This window comes from Marmota marmota, unplaced genomic scaffold (genome assembly GCF_001458135.2).
Source record: "Marmota marmota marmota unplaced genomic scaffold, marMar, whole genome shotgun sequence".
In the NCBI taxonomy this organism is placed as follows: domain Eukaryota; kingdom Metazoa; phylum Chordata; class Mammalia; order Rodentia; family Sciuridae; genus Marmota; species Marmota marmota.
The window spans coordinates 8,403,840-8,419,974 of record NW_025999998.1 but is presented as its reverse complement, the minus strand read 5'-3'; the positions used below and the strand labels follow the sequence as shown (position 1 = coordinate 8,419,974).

Genomic DNA, 16,135 nt, shown 5'->3' with positions numbered 1-16,135 from the left:
CCTCTAACTCCTTCCCCCTGCCTCTTCCCTTCCCCCTCCCCGCCCCCACCTCCTTCCTCCTTTCCGAAGGGCTGGTAACTTGTTGTGCGGAGCGAACGGCGGCGGCGGCGGCGGCGGCACCATCCAGGCGGGCACCATGGGCACGTCCGCGCGCTGGGCGCTCTGGCTGTTGCTCGCGCTGTGCTGGGCGCCCGCGGACAGCGGCGCCACTGGAGCCGGTGAGTGGGGACGCACCCCTCCGCAGACGGCCTGGAGCAAACCAGGGTGCCGGGAATATGTGTGGGGGCCCTAGGCGTCGGTCTTCTCTAGCCCACCCCCCTCCTAGGAGGCGCCGCTCCGCTCTCCTCTTTTCCCTCCCCACCCTGGTGGCGCTTCTGAGCTGTCAGCGCCTCGGCTACAGGGAACCGAGCTTGGGGGACAGCGGGGTTTTGGGTGTCCTAAACCCTCGCTTGAACTAGTCTTCATTCCCTTATGCCCCCTCCCCCAGAGCTACTGCTTTGCCTCGTTTTTCACACCCTTGACAGGGGCTGGGGACTATGAGCTTCTGAGCCACTGAACAATGGTTCTGCCTCCTCTGCCAGGCGCGGTGTTAGGAAGAAGGCAGAGAGCCGGGCCTGGCCGAGAGGTGCGCGACAGCCCAGGGCGCGCCCCTCGGACTTAAGTAGGGTGAGAGCCTACAACGGATGGAGGTGGGCATCTCCAAGGATGCGGGGCGCCAGGTGCTGGCCTGGGCAGGGAGTCCCCCAGCAGCCGTGAGCTGACGCACGTTCGGTGGGCGGCAGCCCGGGAGGCTCCGCGGAGCCGCCAGAAGTGCGCAGCCTGCGCACCCCAACTGCGACTCCCCAGGCCCCAAGCCGTCTCTGTGGCGTGAGGTTTAGAGTGTGGCTTTCAAAAGGGCTCTCCTTGAGGTGCTTCTCCACACCTCTTTCCACTCCGGGGCGGCGTATGGAAACCTCTTGGTATATGTACATGCTCCTGATGCAGCTGAACGGGGGAGAGGGGTTGGACACAGACTTAATCAGGTTAGTTTGCCGATCCTGTTTCTCACTGGGCTTCCTCCAGAGGAACCGAGTCCTAATCTAATGACTGTAATTAGCCTTCATTCTAAACAATAGATCAAAAGAGTAGCGTGAGAGCTGGTGTATGGTTGTGGCTTGTTGTGAAAGGCGGGGGTGACTACCCTTGAGTCCCGGGGGTCAGCTGCATTGGGCCTGGAAGCCCTGTCCAGTGTCCAGCCACTCTCCCACTTGGGCCATACAACTTCCCTGAGCAGGCGACAGCAAGCCTATCTTAAGAAGGTTTGGTCAGTGTCTTGGCGGGTCCCTGAAGTGATCTTAAGACGTGACACAAAGGGGCTTGCTTGCCAGCCAGTTCTAGGGAAAGGGGACAGAAAGCTGTCTCAGCCCTTAATACCCATTCCAGAGTCCTTACCTCCTATCGCCTGGTGGCTTAGGAGGCCCGCCCGCCTGCCTGCAGTCACGTGTCTCTTGAAGTGAGAGTGAACTTTCAAATGTGTGGTCAAGCAGCCTCTCCGGCAATACTTGTGGTTTGTAAAAATTCCGAATGCCCCCTGCCCTTTGGTTCGACTGTCCGGAGCGTGTGAAACTGGGACGGGCTTTTCAGTTCTTTGCGATTGGTTGGCTGCCGGATCGCGTTTAGGTGGGTCACGTGGCTCCACGGACTCTTAATTTAGCTGCCTGAGAAATGTTATCTTTAAGAGAAAGTAAGAAAGCACAGGTTACTAGCGGGCTGTAACCTCAAAGGCTTTCCTCTGTCTGAACTCTGAAAAAGGCGAGAGTGTCCTGAAGGTGGAATGTGACCTGTAAGGAAGGAACCTAAGAGCCCAGAAAAGCCCTTTCAGACATTATCAATCATTGATGGATGAGTAATACTAACTTATTAAACGATCTCTCAGAATAGTGCCAGGACTTGCATTATATTTTTTGCAAACATTTCAAAACACTAAATTACACCAGAAACTGCCTACAATTATCCAAGCAAGTGAGGGAAAATATTGATTTTTTTTCTTTTTTTTTGCTGAGCATCCCTTTATATTCTGGGATTTTAAGAAATACTAACTTTTCTTTAGAGGTTAACGTTCCCCTGTAGAATGCAAGGAATACACCTAAACGGTGGAAATGAATTCTTCAAAGCCATATGTTGGTCTTGAATTAGATAGATGAGGATCCCTTTATTACATGTGAAATAAGGGACATGCCGTGTACAGTGGAAAAGATACCCATGCAAACCTAAATTTGTCAAAAGGAAAGAAGTAGTTCCTTTCTGAACTGGAGCAAATTTGGCTGAGGCAGATATTGATCCCAAGCCAACCCAGACTGGCTCCTGTCTTAAGTTCAAAGTCCCAGGACATGTGAACTGACTTTCTGCCCTTGGTATTCTATTCTTACCATTTCTCTCCAACTCTCCTGCCCCCCAGCACACACTTACTTTGCTGGTCCAGAATACTGTAGGACAAGGCAGGTATGCACAAGACTCAGGGCAAAGAGCTTAAGTGAAGACAGCAAGAGAAGTTAGTATACTTGGTTACAAATTACCTGGGGGTTCTAGGACATTTTCCTCCCACCTAGATATGGATTAAGATCTGGGGTACCATACATTCTTCAAGGCTAGAGTCTAGAAGAATTAAGATTTGTGAGAGCTATTCAGATACGGTTAGCAACAAGCAGAAGAATAGGAAGAAACTTCTTTTATTGTGGGGAGTGGGTTGATATAAAATTGGCAGTATTAATAGACCTAAAGGTAAAAAAAAAAAAAAAAACAGGCACTGAGAAAAGAAACCTGACCTGTCTAGATAGAACTAAGAGAAGGTACAATAATGATGGTAATCTTTGCCTAAGTCCAAGAATGGGGCATGTTAACAGGGACTTTAAAAACAAGTCACTAGAAATTATATTGTTAAAAATATAAAACAATAAATCTCACCATTATGTGTAATTATGCACCATTTTTTAAAAAAAGGAAGAAAAATCAGGTAACCAGCTAAGCCCTTGTAGGCAATGAGAATTTCTTGAAACATTTGTCCCCTCAATTATCCTCTTGCTCCCTTCACTTGGCACTTACCTGTAGTGCTTGTCCTATGTTATTTGACCTTTGCTTTTAGTGCTCATGTCTTCAGATACCTAAAGCATGCATATCAAGGCCAAGTTCAGTAGAGCTGTCAAATGTTAAGACTTCAGTACAACAAAGTGCATATTTAAACACTCAGCATAGCTAGCAAAGGTGGCAGCCTCCATCATCAAAAGAAATACAGCCCTGATTGAAGTGTTTGTTCCTTTTATAAAAATTGAATAACCATGTGCTTGACTTGAATTTTTGTTATAGTCCTGAAAGAGGTGAAAAGTCCTTGTGAGCCCCTTCTTTTCCAGGAGGAGTATCAAACTGATATGACAAAACTAGAGTAGAGCAGGAACCGGCCATATGGCTTCAGGTTTTGATCCAAAAACCCTTAAACTTGGCACACAACATAGAAATATAGATAATTCATAGTAAATAGCTGGGCCATTTTCTATTTCTCACAGACTGTGTATCATGTTCTTCTCAATACAGGGACTAGTGATCTAGAGGAGGCTGTTACCTATATCAGGTTACAATTAGCTTCAATTTGCATTGGGACCTTCCTTTGGAAAGCCACATTTGCATGCTAGCCTATTAGATATTAAATGCATTACAGGGCCATGAGGTCTATAATGATCCTCAGAATATGCATACTTGCCTCATGAGAGCATCTCATGGTTAGACCAAATCAACTGCCCCTCGTGTGGTTAGTTGATAGATTCAAAATTGCTTGATTTATTCCCTTCTAATTTGATCTCAAGAGAATACCCAGGCCACAAACTACTTTCTAGATATACACTCCAAAAAATGCTTTCTTTGAGATTATGGGTGAGATGTACTTGTTGAACAGAAATAAGTGGTCAGGGACAAACCCCCGTCCCAAGCTAAAGATGGGCAAATCTAAGGAATGGTAATATTTCTGAGGACTTAGTGTCAAGTCTAAGAGAATTTGGCTTTGTAAGTGAAAACTATCTCAATTTCACTCTATGTATTTATCAATCTAAATTAGCGTCTCTTTGCTATCCTCTGCTGTTGGCTCAAAATAAAAACATTGAACACTGTTTCTACCAATGAGTTAGACACACTAACAGCTCTGTGGATGCTAAATAAGATGGCAGGTGATACATTAAACTTAGCCCAGTTTCCCTTTCATATGATGTCTCCTAGGAAAACTTGGGCCTGCTAGTTATTTTGAGGTTTTCAATTAACAATTAAGCAAGAGAGTGCCTGTTAGGTGCTGTCAGAGTAGGTACAGAGATTCTGCTAGAAATTTCTTCATGTTTGTTCAGACATCCTTTGCCTGCTTTGAACGTTAACCTCTAAAGCTGTATGGCTATGGAAATGAGTATGCCTAGCCCTGTATTGAAGAGAGAACTTTAGGGAAAGAAACTACAGAATGGGGCCATCCGCTAGGAATGGCTGATCTGCCACCCTCTGGGGGTATATGGGTTAGCCCTGAAGTCCAGGAGTCTTAATAGGTCTAGACATAATGTTGGGAATTGGGTGTGAGTATGTGAGGGGAAGTGAAACTTGCCAAGCAAGGGAAATTGTAAAGCCTTGGTGATCAACAATGTTTGCATGTTACTTCATGTGTTACAACTTAATATAGTTCCCAATATGGTGAGTGAATAGGATTCCTATTTTATAGACTGCCTCTAATCCTTAATATTCTTAAGAAAGTTTTCCAAAGACCTGAGTTACTAAAGGATCTCTAAGTCTAATAAATAGGTTATAAACTGAAGCCAGTCTCCATTGTACATCTGCTTGAAACCAGTAGATGTACACCCACGGAGCACCCACCCATATGTTGTATGGCACCAGACGTAGGCAACACAGTGACCACGGAGTTCATGGCATTTCTTCTAGTGGGGAAGTCAAACTGGGAATTCAGTGATCCAAAGACATACTAGGATAGGAGCTCTGAATTAAAGGGAGTAGATCTGGTATTTAAGATTTAAACATGAAAGGAATAAATGGCAGCTGAAGATTGCCAGAGTTCCCATATACTATTGGAATTATAGCTCATGAAGTTTCACTAAATTCTCCAAGAACTTAGACTTTAACATGATGCCAGGAATTATCCCATCTCTGCAGATGATCTTGCAAAGCTGATACAACTCAAGCAACAATGGATTGCTGCCAGCATGACCGGAGAGCATTACAATGGCAGAAATAAAATCAGTCCAGGAACATCAAACTCTTAAACTTACCAGTTAGGGGCTGCTGATTCCCAAGTACTGGAATCTATTCACATGAAAATGCAGCTGACACACTCATTCTGACATACAAGTGTGTGAAAGTGTATTGTTTTTTAATGATAATGTGCCACAAGCAGGAGATGAAGGTACTCTCATAGGCATAGGAAACAGGGGCCTTTCTAACCTGAACTTTCAAATATTCTAGCTTGTAAAGCAGGTAATCACACTTAGTTTCAGGTTCAGAAAAACTGGGGAGAATATTCTAACAGAATTCACACCTGCTTTATTACTGAATTAACAAATCAATGCATGCATCCAGGACTAGTAACTAGGGTCTAGAGAATCTTTGGATGTCAGACACTAGGGTCTGAGTTATAAAGATGATCTACAGGCCCCACCTTAGGGAATCTGCGTCTAAAGGTAGAAACAGGTAGATAAACACATCTCAGTGGATGGTGTTTGTGAAGGCATAGGGAACTATGGGAAATAGCCAGACCACATCTGGTTCTGTCCCAAAAGGCATACGAGGGCCTCATTGAAGAGGTACCATCTGAGCCCACTTCTGGTGGATGAGTGAATAGGAGTGACATGGGCAGGAGGAATCAAAGCAAATGTAGAGGTGAGCTGAAGCATGAGGAAATGACTGAGGCCTCTTAAAGTGTTAGCTCAGCTGCTATAACCTGAGCAGGTGATGACCAAAAGGGAAAAGTTTGGGGACACTAGTAAGGAACTTAAACTAAATCCTAAGGACAGTGGGAATCCAGGAAATGATCCCATCCTTGGCTCTTCTGGCCATTCTGGGTTGCTTGAATCACTGTCTCAATTTGGACAGAGAATGTGACAGCCTGGAAGCAAAAGAACAGGAGACCTAAATTTAGATCAAGTGAGTGATGAGGGCTTAGATATGGCCAGGGCTAGATGGCCAAATGTCAGAAGAAAAGAATCTGGGTTCATTTCTCAACTACTGATTTAGTGTAAACAATGGGACTGATTAAAGCTAGGACACATGAAGAAAGGGAGAGAGATTTTAGAAGAATCTCTTTACTATATATGCCTATTAAGGAATCCAAATAAGTTTTACCTGCAATAATGGACTCAAGAGGTTGTTATCATCACTTCTGTTATAAAAGAGTAGCATTTATCTCCTATGTCCTTTCAGTGATGAACATAAAGGCTTATGAGGGTTAATAGTATGGATAGTAATAGAACCTTGAAAAGGCCTCTTCTGTTATGTATAGAATTCATAACTTCTTAACCTTATTGCCATAGTCTTAAAGTATACTGCAAGACTAACACAATTGACATTAACTCTTCAGAAATGCAAGTGAGGGCCCCTCCTGGACCCACTGCATCACATTCTGAGGGGTGGACTCAGCATGATGCGATAGCAAGTCTTGCAGAGAATTCTGATGTATACTAGGGCTGGGGAACAACTGTTTTAGTTTATTACCCACAGAGCCTTATAACTTCCTGGGTGTATCATGTTGAGAACTTTTGCTCTGCCTTGACTAGTGTGCTTAGACAAGCAAACCAAGAACTGTAGCCCTGTTAGAAAAAGACTTGCTAAGGGAATTCTGGCAGCATTTTTTAAAAACTATAATGGGAAAGGGAAATAGAGGTCTAGCTCAATAATAAAACTGTACTAAGAGAGTATCATTCTGATAAGTGAATCCACTTAATTCTGGATTAATTTAAGCCAGCTCTACTATCTAAATTCCAAGTCAAAATATTCTAGAAGGTACAAAGTCCTGAATTGTGTGCTTATTCTAGAAGATACATAATCCTGAGTTTACTCATGTGCATGATATCAGAAGGCAGAGTGCCTGGCTTCACATCCTAGCCCTGCCCAGGATGATCATGGGCAATTTCTATATTTCCCTTCTCCAAACAGGTTTCCTGAACTTTAAATGGGAAGTAATAATGCTGACCATGAACAATTGAGGATTAAATGAGTTAGGAGACATGAAGTCTTAGAGCCATGTTTGACCAACAACAAAAGCATTCAATTATTTATCTTTGATTCTTATTATCTTCATCAGATGTAAATTGAAAAACTGTTTGACAATCTAACTGTAAAATTCACTTATTTCAGTGATTAAGAAAAATTATCCAAAGTAGTTAGCAGTTTGTAATTAACTCCTAAACTGGTTCTTAATGTTTCCAAGGCTGACTTTAGGATCAGAACATCTTAGCACCTTGTTGCAATATTTTCCCTCTGATCAACCTCCTATCCTTTAGAAAAACTTCTTTGCTGACTCAGAAATCTGTTTATCCTAAAAGGAGTTTTAGTCTATGAATAGAAAATTTGGCTTTAAGTAGCAAGCATTAAAGGAGAAGTGAACTAGACTAAAAATAAATGCCCTTAGTGGCCCCAGAAGTGCCAAAACAAATGGACTGAAGAAATTCCAGCAGATGATAACACCTTTATGCTTGAGCAATGAGGAAGGACATGAAAGAAGTGAATTCTGGGCTGGATAGCCCCACAGTGTGGCCACATGAGCCCCTCTGTGCAGATTCAAGTGCATGCTAAGCCTGAAACTCAAAGACGTCTCTATATTCTAGGCATTCATGTTGGAGCACTTCTGCCAAGATGCCCACTGAGAGTCCTATAGGAAAGTTGTATCCTATCTTAGAAGCTTGGTTTTTACTGTAAGGTCTGTGCAGTTTTTAACTGAAGCTTAATTGTAGGAACAATTAGACAACAGCAGGCTGACTTCTATGTGTATTAAAAATCCTCAATCTTTTGGAGCCAAGCGAGTTGCCATCACGTCTGGGCAGCTTTAAACTGTTTAGATAGCAAGTCTCACGGGACACTGTTGCCTTGAAGGAAGTTTGTGTAGTCTGATTCCATAGATATGAGTGACAGTGAAAGCAAGTGATTCTTGGGGAATTCACTCACTGCTAATTTAAATAGACACATCAGTGAGTAGGTACAAATGACTCAAAGGCCTCTCACCCAATGGGACACAATATTCATTCTACTAAGTATTAGAACTAGAAGGAAACCTAGACAGTGCAATTTCTTAAAGTAAGAGGACCGTTTTCAAATTATCTCACACAAAACTCTAGTATTGAAAAGAAAATCTTCCTGGGTGAAACAACTGGGGATTCCTCCTCCAAGACCTTCCTCCTCACTTCAATACCCCTGAAGCCCTAAGGCAATTCCTGTGAAACACTATGACTATAAGGAACCGCTGAGAATTTTATTTTACTCCAACTTTTCATATTTCTGAGCAGAAAGATCCTGGACTGTAGAATACCTAGTACTTTGACTTCCAAGGTAATTCTTTCAGGTATCATTAGGCTTTAGCTTAACCTGAGAATTAAAAAGAACCTTGAGTGTTGATGATTTCAAGTTCAGCCTGTTTCCTTTATGAAAATATAATACTGAACTTGAGATTTAACTGTCATGGATGGAAACAGACTACAAGTCTACAATCCTGTAATCCCCAGAGCTTTGGAAACCAAAAGCTTCTTAACTCATTTGGTGCTTTAAATTCTACCTCTTTGTGCAGTAGCAGTCCCAGTTGAACACTGAAGATGGAAAGGTAGACTCTTTGGGGAACTTGGAGGGAAGACCCACAGTATTCTCATCAAGTGGCTGATATCTTAGTATTCAATATAGCCTTTGAGCTCTTCCTGCTCTTCATGAAGCAGGGAATTAAATGGAACTGGAGGGAACTTTCTGCCTATGAGAGTCTCTCAAAACAAATTGCTTACAAAGGTAGGAAACAGATAGGGATGTCCATGAAGCTTAAGGTCTTTATTTGCCCTCTTTTTAAAAAAAAAAAAAAATTATTTTTTAGTTGTAGTTGGGCACAGTACCTTTATTTTATTTATTTATTTTTATGTGGTTCTAGGATTGAACCAGGGCCTCACACATGCTAGGTGAAGGCTCTATCATTGAGCCCCAGCCTCAGCCCTAGCCCCTTTATTTGCCCTCTTTAAAGCATCCTTTATAAAGCCAGCTACCCTGCCTGCTCCCACTCTCATCTCTCCCCTCTTTTAGACAAGCAGGGATGTATTGGTAGTACATTGAACTCCTAATTCCAGTTGTCCATCCTTCCAAATGGAATGTCATGTTTGTGTGATGGTGAATTGCAGCTTTATGACAGGCAGACAGCAGTTGGATGCAGTGGACATGTGGGATAAGAAAGGCAGAAATTAAACTCCTTATTGTCTTAGGACATTGGAATGAACACTAAGAAAATCCTATGTCTGTTAAGAGCTTGCTTAATATACATTCCTGAGGCAGAATTGCTGGGATTCTAATATAACTTATTATACTTGGTAGTTTTGTATTACAACTAAATTCACCTCTTCAAGGTAATAGAATATTGTATGTTGGCATTTAATCTGAGGTCAGCTTGAGCACCTGCAAGATCTGTAGCTTAAAAACTAATTTTTAAGAAGGTTATCTTCCAAGTACCTCACTTGGGACCTGGAAGTGGTACATCATTTGACAGTGGAAAATCATCTTTTGACATCTACTGTTAAGCTTTATCCAAGTCTGATTATATGTTTATCATTCTGACTATGTCAATGTCAGTGCTTTTGTCTCATTTTGACTTGACCTTTGGTAAACTAAAACACTTAAGAAATTCAAAGCCTTTCAATCTTCACTGTATTCTAACAGCAGTTCTCTATGTTCTCTGCCTACAAATAGTTATTTTACTACTTTTTCAAATAAAGTACTCAAAGTAGACTCTTACTACTCCCACAGTCTTCACAGGTCCTAAGGACACTGAACTATTGCGAGTGGCCCCTGGAACATGAATCCACACATTAATAATATTCTAAGCATACATGGTTAATGGGGACAAGAGGAGGAGGCAGCCAGGTACCTCACACTGGCTTAGTGGTAGAAAACAAACAGGTGGTACTTCTAAATAGCTATCTCTATCTCCTCTTATTTCCCATTATAACTCCCTAGAATCTTATATTCAATTAAAATATTTATAGAATTAATAAATATTGTGAAATGCTGATAGGAAATGCCATTAAAACATATTGCTTTGCAGCCAGATCCTAGCTTGACTGGACTCTTGGGAGTAGAATAGTTGATAGAGTTTTAAAAGCAATGTATTTAGTACCTGAAGGTAATCACAACCATATGGTAATCTTCACTGGAACCAAATTTTAATCTCCCTGAGAATTAGCCAGAAAGCATAGAATTCTGCCTAGCAGCAGAGGGTGGTTGATACTAGGGAGACCAACTAGAGTATTGTGCACATAACACAAGAGTTCCAGTCTGTGCTTGTCTCTATAGTATCTGTTCTTATGCCAGCACATCCCAGCTGCAGATGCTGAGAGTGGCAGGAAATCAGAAGGCTTTCTGCTTGAGTCTCCCCCGCCCCCCAACCCCATTCTCCCAGTAATCTACACGCACTACATAAGTCCTCTGGCTTTCCCAAATATTTGTGCATGTTGGCATTAAGAATCAGGTCTGTGCCTTTTATTTCAAAGCAATCGTGTCCTCCAGAAGGACAAGCTGTCAATGATAGGAGACCCCTGTCTTCTGTGCCAGGCAAAAAACTTGAGTGTCCTCCTTCAAGTCTTAGTTCATACTACAGTGAGTTAAATAGCCAAATATTAAGCCAAGGAGAACGGGCTCAGAGATACCAAATGCTCGTCTGTGGCTTAACTTTCCTTTCCTTTCCTTTTCAATCATCACTAAATTAGAAACCATTTCCGTTTGCCTCTTAACTATACTTCCTTGTTTCTTTTGTCTTAGAGCTGATTCATAAATGTGTTTTTCCAATTAGGCCTCAATTTCTAAGATGAGGAACCATATCTTAAACCTCTTTTTCTACCCTCTTCTTGCTGATCCCTTTCTAAACCTGCTTTACTTTGTGATAGGAACATCATTTATGAATAATATTATAGATGTGGACAAGAAATGTCATTAAAGGATTAGGATTTGGCTGCGGAATTGTAGCCACACAAATGGTTTAAACAAATGAGAGCATGAGTCCAGAGGGGGATGGGGTGCCCTTTGTGGACTATTGGCAAACTAGATTCCTTTTATCTTCATCTGGTTCCTTTGACCCCAAATCACTATTCCAGCCACTGTGTCCAATTTTTAGGAATCAAGCTGGAATAAAGGGAAGGAAAATGATTCCCTAATTTTTTAAGGATACAGCCATACATCACTTAATAATGGAGGTACAATCTGAGAACTGTGATGTTAGGCCATTTCATCACTGTGCTGACATCAGAGTAGTTACTTACACAAACCTAGATGTTGTGGCCTACTATACACCTCAACAATACAGTGTAGCCTGCTGTTCTTGGGCTATAAATATGTACAGGAGGGAACTGTACTGAATACTGTAGGCAATTGTAACATGATAGTAAGTGTTTGTATATCTAAAAACAAAAGGTATAGTAAAATAAATATGGTATAAAAGATAAAAACTTGTGCACCTGTGTAGGGCATTTATTATGAATGGATCTTACAAGACTAGAAGTTGCTCTAGATGAGTCAGTGAGTGAGTGGTGAGGGAAGAGAAGGCCCAGAAGGACATTACTGTGCTGACTTTGTAAACACCATGCACTTAGGCTACATTAATTTCCAAAAAAATAAGAAAAGATTTTTCTTTCTTCAATAATAAATTATTCATAATTTGTTGCAACTGTTTGTTGTTATTTGGGTTTTGATGCTGGGGATGAAACCCAGGGGCTGCACACTATATAGCAGGTGCCCCATCACCATGCTGTATCTCTAAGCTTTACTGAAATTTTTTGGCTTTATAAACCTTTAAACTCTTTTTAGACTTTTTGACTATTTTGTAATAATGCTTAGAACACAAACACACTGTACAAAAATATTCTCTTTATATTCTTATTCTATAAAATTTTTTCTATGTACAAAACCTTTTGTAAATTTTACTTTTTAAACTTTTTTTTAAACACTAAGATACAAATACACACATCAGCCTAAGTCTACACAGGGTCAGGAGCATTAGTATCCCTATCTTCTACCTCTACACTTTGTCCCACAGGAAAATCTTCAGGGGCAATAACATGCATGAAGCTGTCACCTCCTCTGAGCCTTCTTCTGGAATCCCTTCTGAAGGACCTGCCTGGGGCTCTTCTGGAGGCGGTGTCACTCTTTTCAGAAATATGTCCATGGTGGTGTGCTTGGTTTGTGTCCTTTTTGCACTATAGATTTGCCTATAAGCAGATAATGCGCCAGAGCATTTTGCTTTATTAATGAAAACCTCTAGGTATTGGGGTCCCTATTTTCAAACTTTTTAAGAAGCTTGTTTAAGTCTGCAAGAGGTTCTGCTAAGCCCTTCACTGTGAATTTTCTTAGGGGTTCTTTTTCTTCTAATTTTTGTCCCTTATTTTTCAACTATGTATTCTCTGGCAATAGGAATTCTTTAACTTCAGTTTAGTTTTTTTGAGACCACTGTCCTAATCTGCATTCCATTTTGACCAAAACATCATGCAGCACTTGATTCCATTTCTTCCATTTCTATTGGCATTCCATGAGCCAGAACTTAATATCCCTGCAAGAAAGGTTAGGAATCTAGCGATTGGTATTAGCCTGTGCCCAACTGAGAATTCAGTTATTGTCAGTCACTGTCTTAAAGGCCCATCCCTTGCTGGCCCCTGAGTCTGAAGCTGTCCCTCTAGGGTCCCCATTCCTAGATTTTAGGTAACTTGTATTTCTAACGTTCTACTCTGGCTTTGCTAAATGTTTCTTCCTTATTCTAGGCAGAAAAGCCAAATGTGAGCCCTCCCAATTCCAGTGCACCAATGGCCGCTGTATAACCCTGCTGTGGAAATGTGATGGAGATGAAGACTGTGTCGACGGCAGTGATGAAAAGAACTGTGGTAAGTGAAGAGCTCAGTCGCCTCATTTGTCACCTCACTTGGACTCGTGCATGTTACTGAAATGCGATGATGGTATCTTAGTTTCTACAAGTGTGTTGAGATTCTACAAATAAAATCCACACAAAAGAATTGCTTTGAACCCAAGTCCGAAGAATCTATACTTCCTGGTCCACAGGAACATAATTGAGTGTTTGACACGGGGTTATCAACTTGAGTATGGAATGTTGAAGATAAAGTGGAGTCCCTTTCAGATGACAGGACCTGGTTTATCTTAGATCTGGCATATGGGGCATAGGAAGCTGAGGAAAGGGAAGGGAGGACCAGAAATAGAGGCAAACAGAGGTTGCTTAGAAGTAACTTTTTAAAAATTCTCAAACGGCTCTGATCCCAGAAAAGAAAGCAAGTCACGGACACTACAAAAATCCACCAAAGTTTTAGCGTGGTAATTAACCCTGGGCATAGAAACTACAAGCCAGCAAAGACGAAAGATCAGATAAGGATTCATTTCTAATCCTGTTCCCACAATAGTTGCTGATTCTAAAGCATTAAGCAGGGCGGAAGACATTCTCTCCCCAAGAGAATGGGGATATAACATCATACCATTGATCAGTATCCAAAGATCATTGCGAAAAATGCTTGTGTGTGCGGTCTACATGACTTCACGTCAAACAGAACATCTGAGAGCTACATATCAAGGTCACATTTAGGTACCTAAAGTACATGGCTGAAGTTTCCTTTTTGAACCCTTTCTTTTGTGTTGTAAAAATCTTGAAGCAGTTTTGTGTGCAAATATTGGTTACTACCATTGTCATTTACCTTTTAAGAGATACTGTATACAGTTGTTTATTATGCACACCAGAAACACAGAAGAAAAACAGAAGCTAAGCAAGAGTCTTCAATTGCCATCTTGTAATGCTCTTACCTTCTTCTTCATGCAACATTACTAAAATGTTATAAACATTGTCTTATGCTTGCTCTTTCTGATGCAATATCATGGGTGTTTTCATGCCTGTGTGCAGATTAGCAGCTCTTTTGAAAGCATAGAAAGTCCATTCTGCAATCTTGGATAAAAAAATTATCTCCAGTCTCATGACCAAGAATAGTTCTCTTGTGCTACACTTTTCCATCATTTGCATTTAACACTAAGATTTTAATCTATTCCACAAAACATTAAGTTCCATGCTATTTCTAGGTTACCTAGGTAATACAGTTCTCAACAAATATCTCATGAGAAAGACCTCATTCTTTTCAACTGTTCTTTTGATCTAAGGAGCAATTCTTCCCTTATTCTAATTGTATATTGGGCAAAACCCATTGCTTTTTCTTAAAAAGTAATTAATTTCTTCATGTTGTAGAAGTCTTCTTTTATCATCTGACTCAGTAGAATCCAGCCTGGGCCATTTTAGGATAATTATTGTTTTTTTCCTAAAATACCCTCTACTAGCCATACTAGGAGGATTTGGGTCAAGGAAGAAGGTAGATGAACAGTACAGTGAATCAAGATCATTTGAAGTAGGAGAACTTAAATATATTACAGAATCTGTTGCTGTTTCACAGATGTAAAGAAGAGAAAGAAAGTGGAAACTTCGCTCAGGAAGCTCTGATTGCTTATTCCAAAATGTTTCCTGATGTAAGGAAAAAGCGACATAATTACTTAAAATTTCCAAAGCCACCTCCTGATTCTCCTGTCTAACCTTTTTTGATAGGGAACTTGATTACAATTTCAGCAGAGCTCTTTCTTTCAAGCATGACAACTAGCATATTTAGTCAACTTGAGTTTAGATTCCATGAGTTATGTGCTTCTATTGGCCCCAGTAACTCATTTTCTTTAAATGTTAGGCTGAGCTGGTAAATCAGTAACTGAGACACCCTAAGTACGTAACTGCTGGTTCACCTCCCTGGTGGCACATTGACATTTCCATCCATATCTCAAGGTCCAGTTCAAATGTCTTCTTTTTTCTTTTCCTTTTTTAAAATTAGTATTACATTTAGGCATGAACTCGGGGGTATTCTGTCACTAAGGTTCATTTTTAAATTTTTTTTTTTAAATTTTGAGTCTGGGGTCTTATTACTGTCTGAGACTGACCTCAAACTTGGATCCTCCAACCTTAGCCTCCTAAGTTACTAGAGTCACATGCATGTGCCACTATGCCCAGCTTTGAATATCTTTTCTTTATTCCACATCCCTGGCCAGGGTTTGCTCAGATGGAGAGAGATGAACTCTTCAACAGTTTGTTCGTCCCTATGTATCTTTGTGTGACACTTTGTTCCACAGCCAGTCTTTCATATTGTCATGACATTTTCTACTTCTTGAAATCATGTCCTCTCTTTATGGCCATTCCCCTACTGCCTCTTTTGCAAATTCTGAAATATATCATAGGTTGAATTATACCAATTAACCCTGCTGACTCTGGGTTCTTCCCAAACTGCAGAGAATGTGGGCCTCAGAGAGCACTGAATGTGTTAACACTGGGGCTTCTCTGTGAAGGTGATTTTAGAAATAGGTGTGAATCTAAGCTAATATGGCCTTTCTTATTTCCATAGCTACTTAACTCAAGGAGATGAATAATCCTTTTTGGATTACTATAATTCATCAACCCATCTTGAGTGTTAGAAATTGACTATAGTCACTATAGCCCCACTTCACAATATCTTAGGCTTAACTAGAGTGGCCCCAGGGTAAGCCCTAAATACTGAGACCTTTACATTGCTTAAGCCCCTGTCTTGAAGTGGTCCCTTTCCAACTTTTGGCAAATTGTGGTCTTTTAGTTGATTCACAAGCATAGTATACTTATTAGAGAAGAATGTTTTAAAATGGAAATTCAGGCCAGGTGTAGTGGCATACACCTGTAATCCCAGCAGCTCAGGAGGCTGAGGCAGGAGAATCGCAAGTTCAAAGCCAACCTTAGTAACTTAATGAGGCCCTAAGCAACTTAGTGAGACTCTATCTCAAAATAGATAAATAAATAAATAAGGGCTGGGGATGTGGCTCAGTGGTTAAGCACCTCTAGGTTCCATTC

General features: G+C 41.1%; 1 protein-coding gene and 1 long non-coding RNA gene across 7 annotated transcripts in view; one reads left to right on the top strand and one right to left on the bottom strand.

The window, feature by feature from the left end:
- Positions 1-2,193, bottom strand: part of LOC125617892 — a 155,846-nt gene extending 153,653 nt beyond the window's left edge. Inside the window, exon 1 of the long non-coding RNA XR_007349016.1 lies at positions 1,432-2,193. This is a non-coding gene — a long non-coding RNA (uncharacterized LOC125617892). The remainder of the gene's footprint in view (positions 1-1,431) is intronic.
- Positions 1-16,135, top strand: part of Vldlr (very low density lipoprotein receptor) — a 32,965-nt gene continuing 16,830 nt past the window's right edge. For 4 of the 6 annotated variants that reach the window (XM_048806847.1, XM_048806846.1, XM_015492883.2 and 1 more), the window contains exons 1-2: positions 1-218; positions 12,996-13,115. In XM_048806847.1, the coding sequence (XP_048662804.1) occupies positions 137-218; positions 12,996-13,115 (202 nt within the window). In that variant the 5' untranslated portion in view covers positions 1-136. The remainder of the gene's footprint in view (positions 219-12,995; positions 13,116-16,135) is intronic. The other 2 variants (XM_048806845.1, XM_015492881.2) reach the window with 1 other exon arrangement.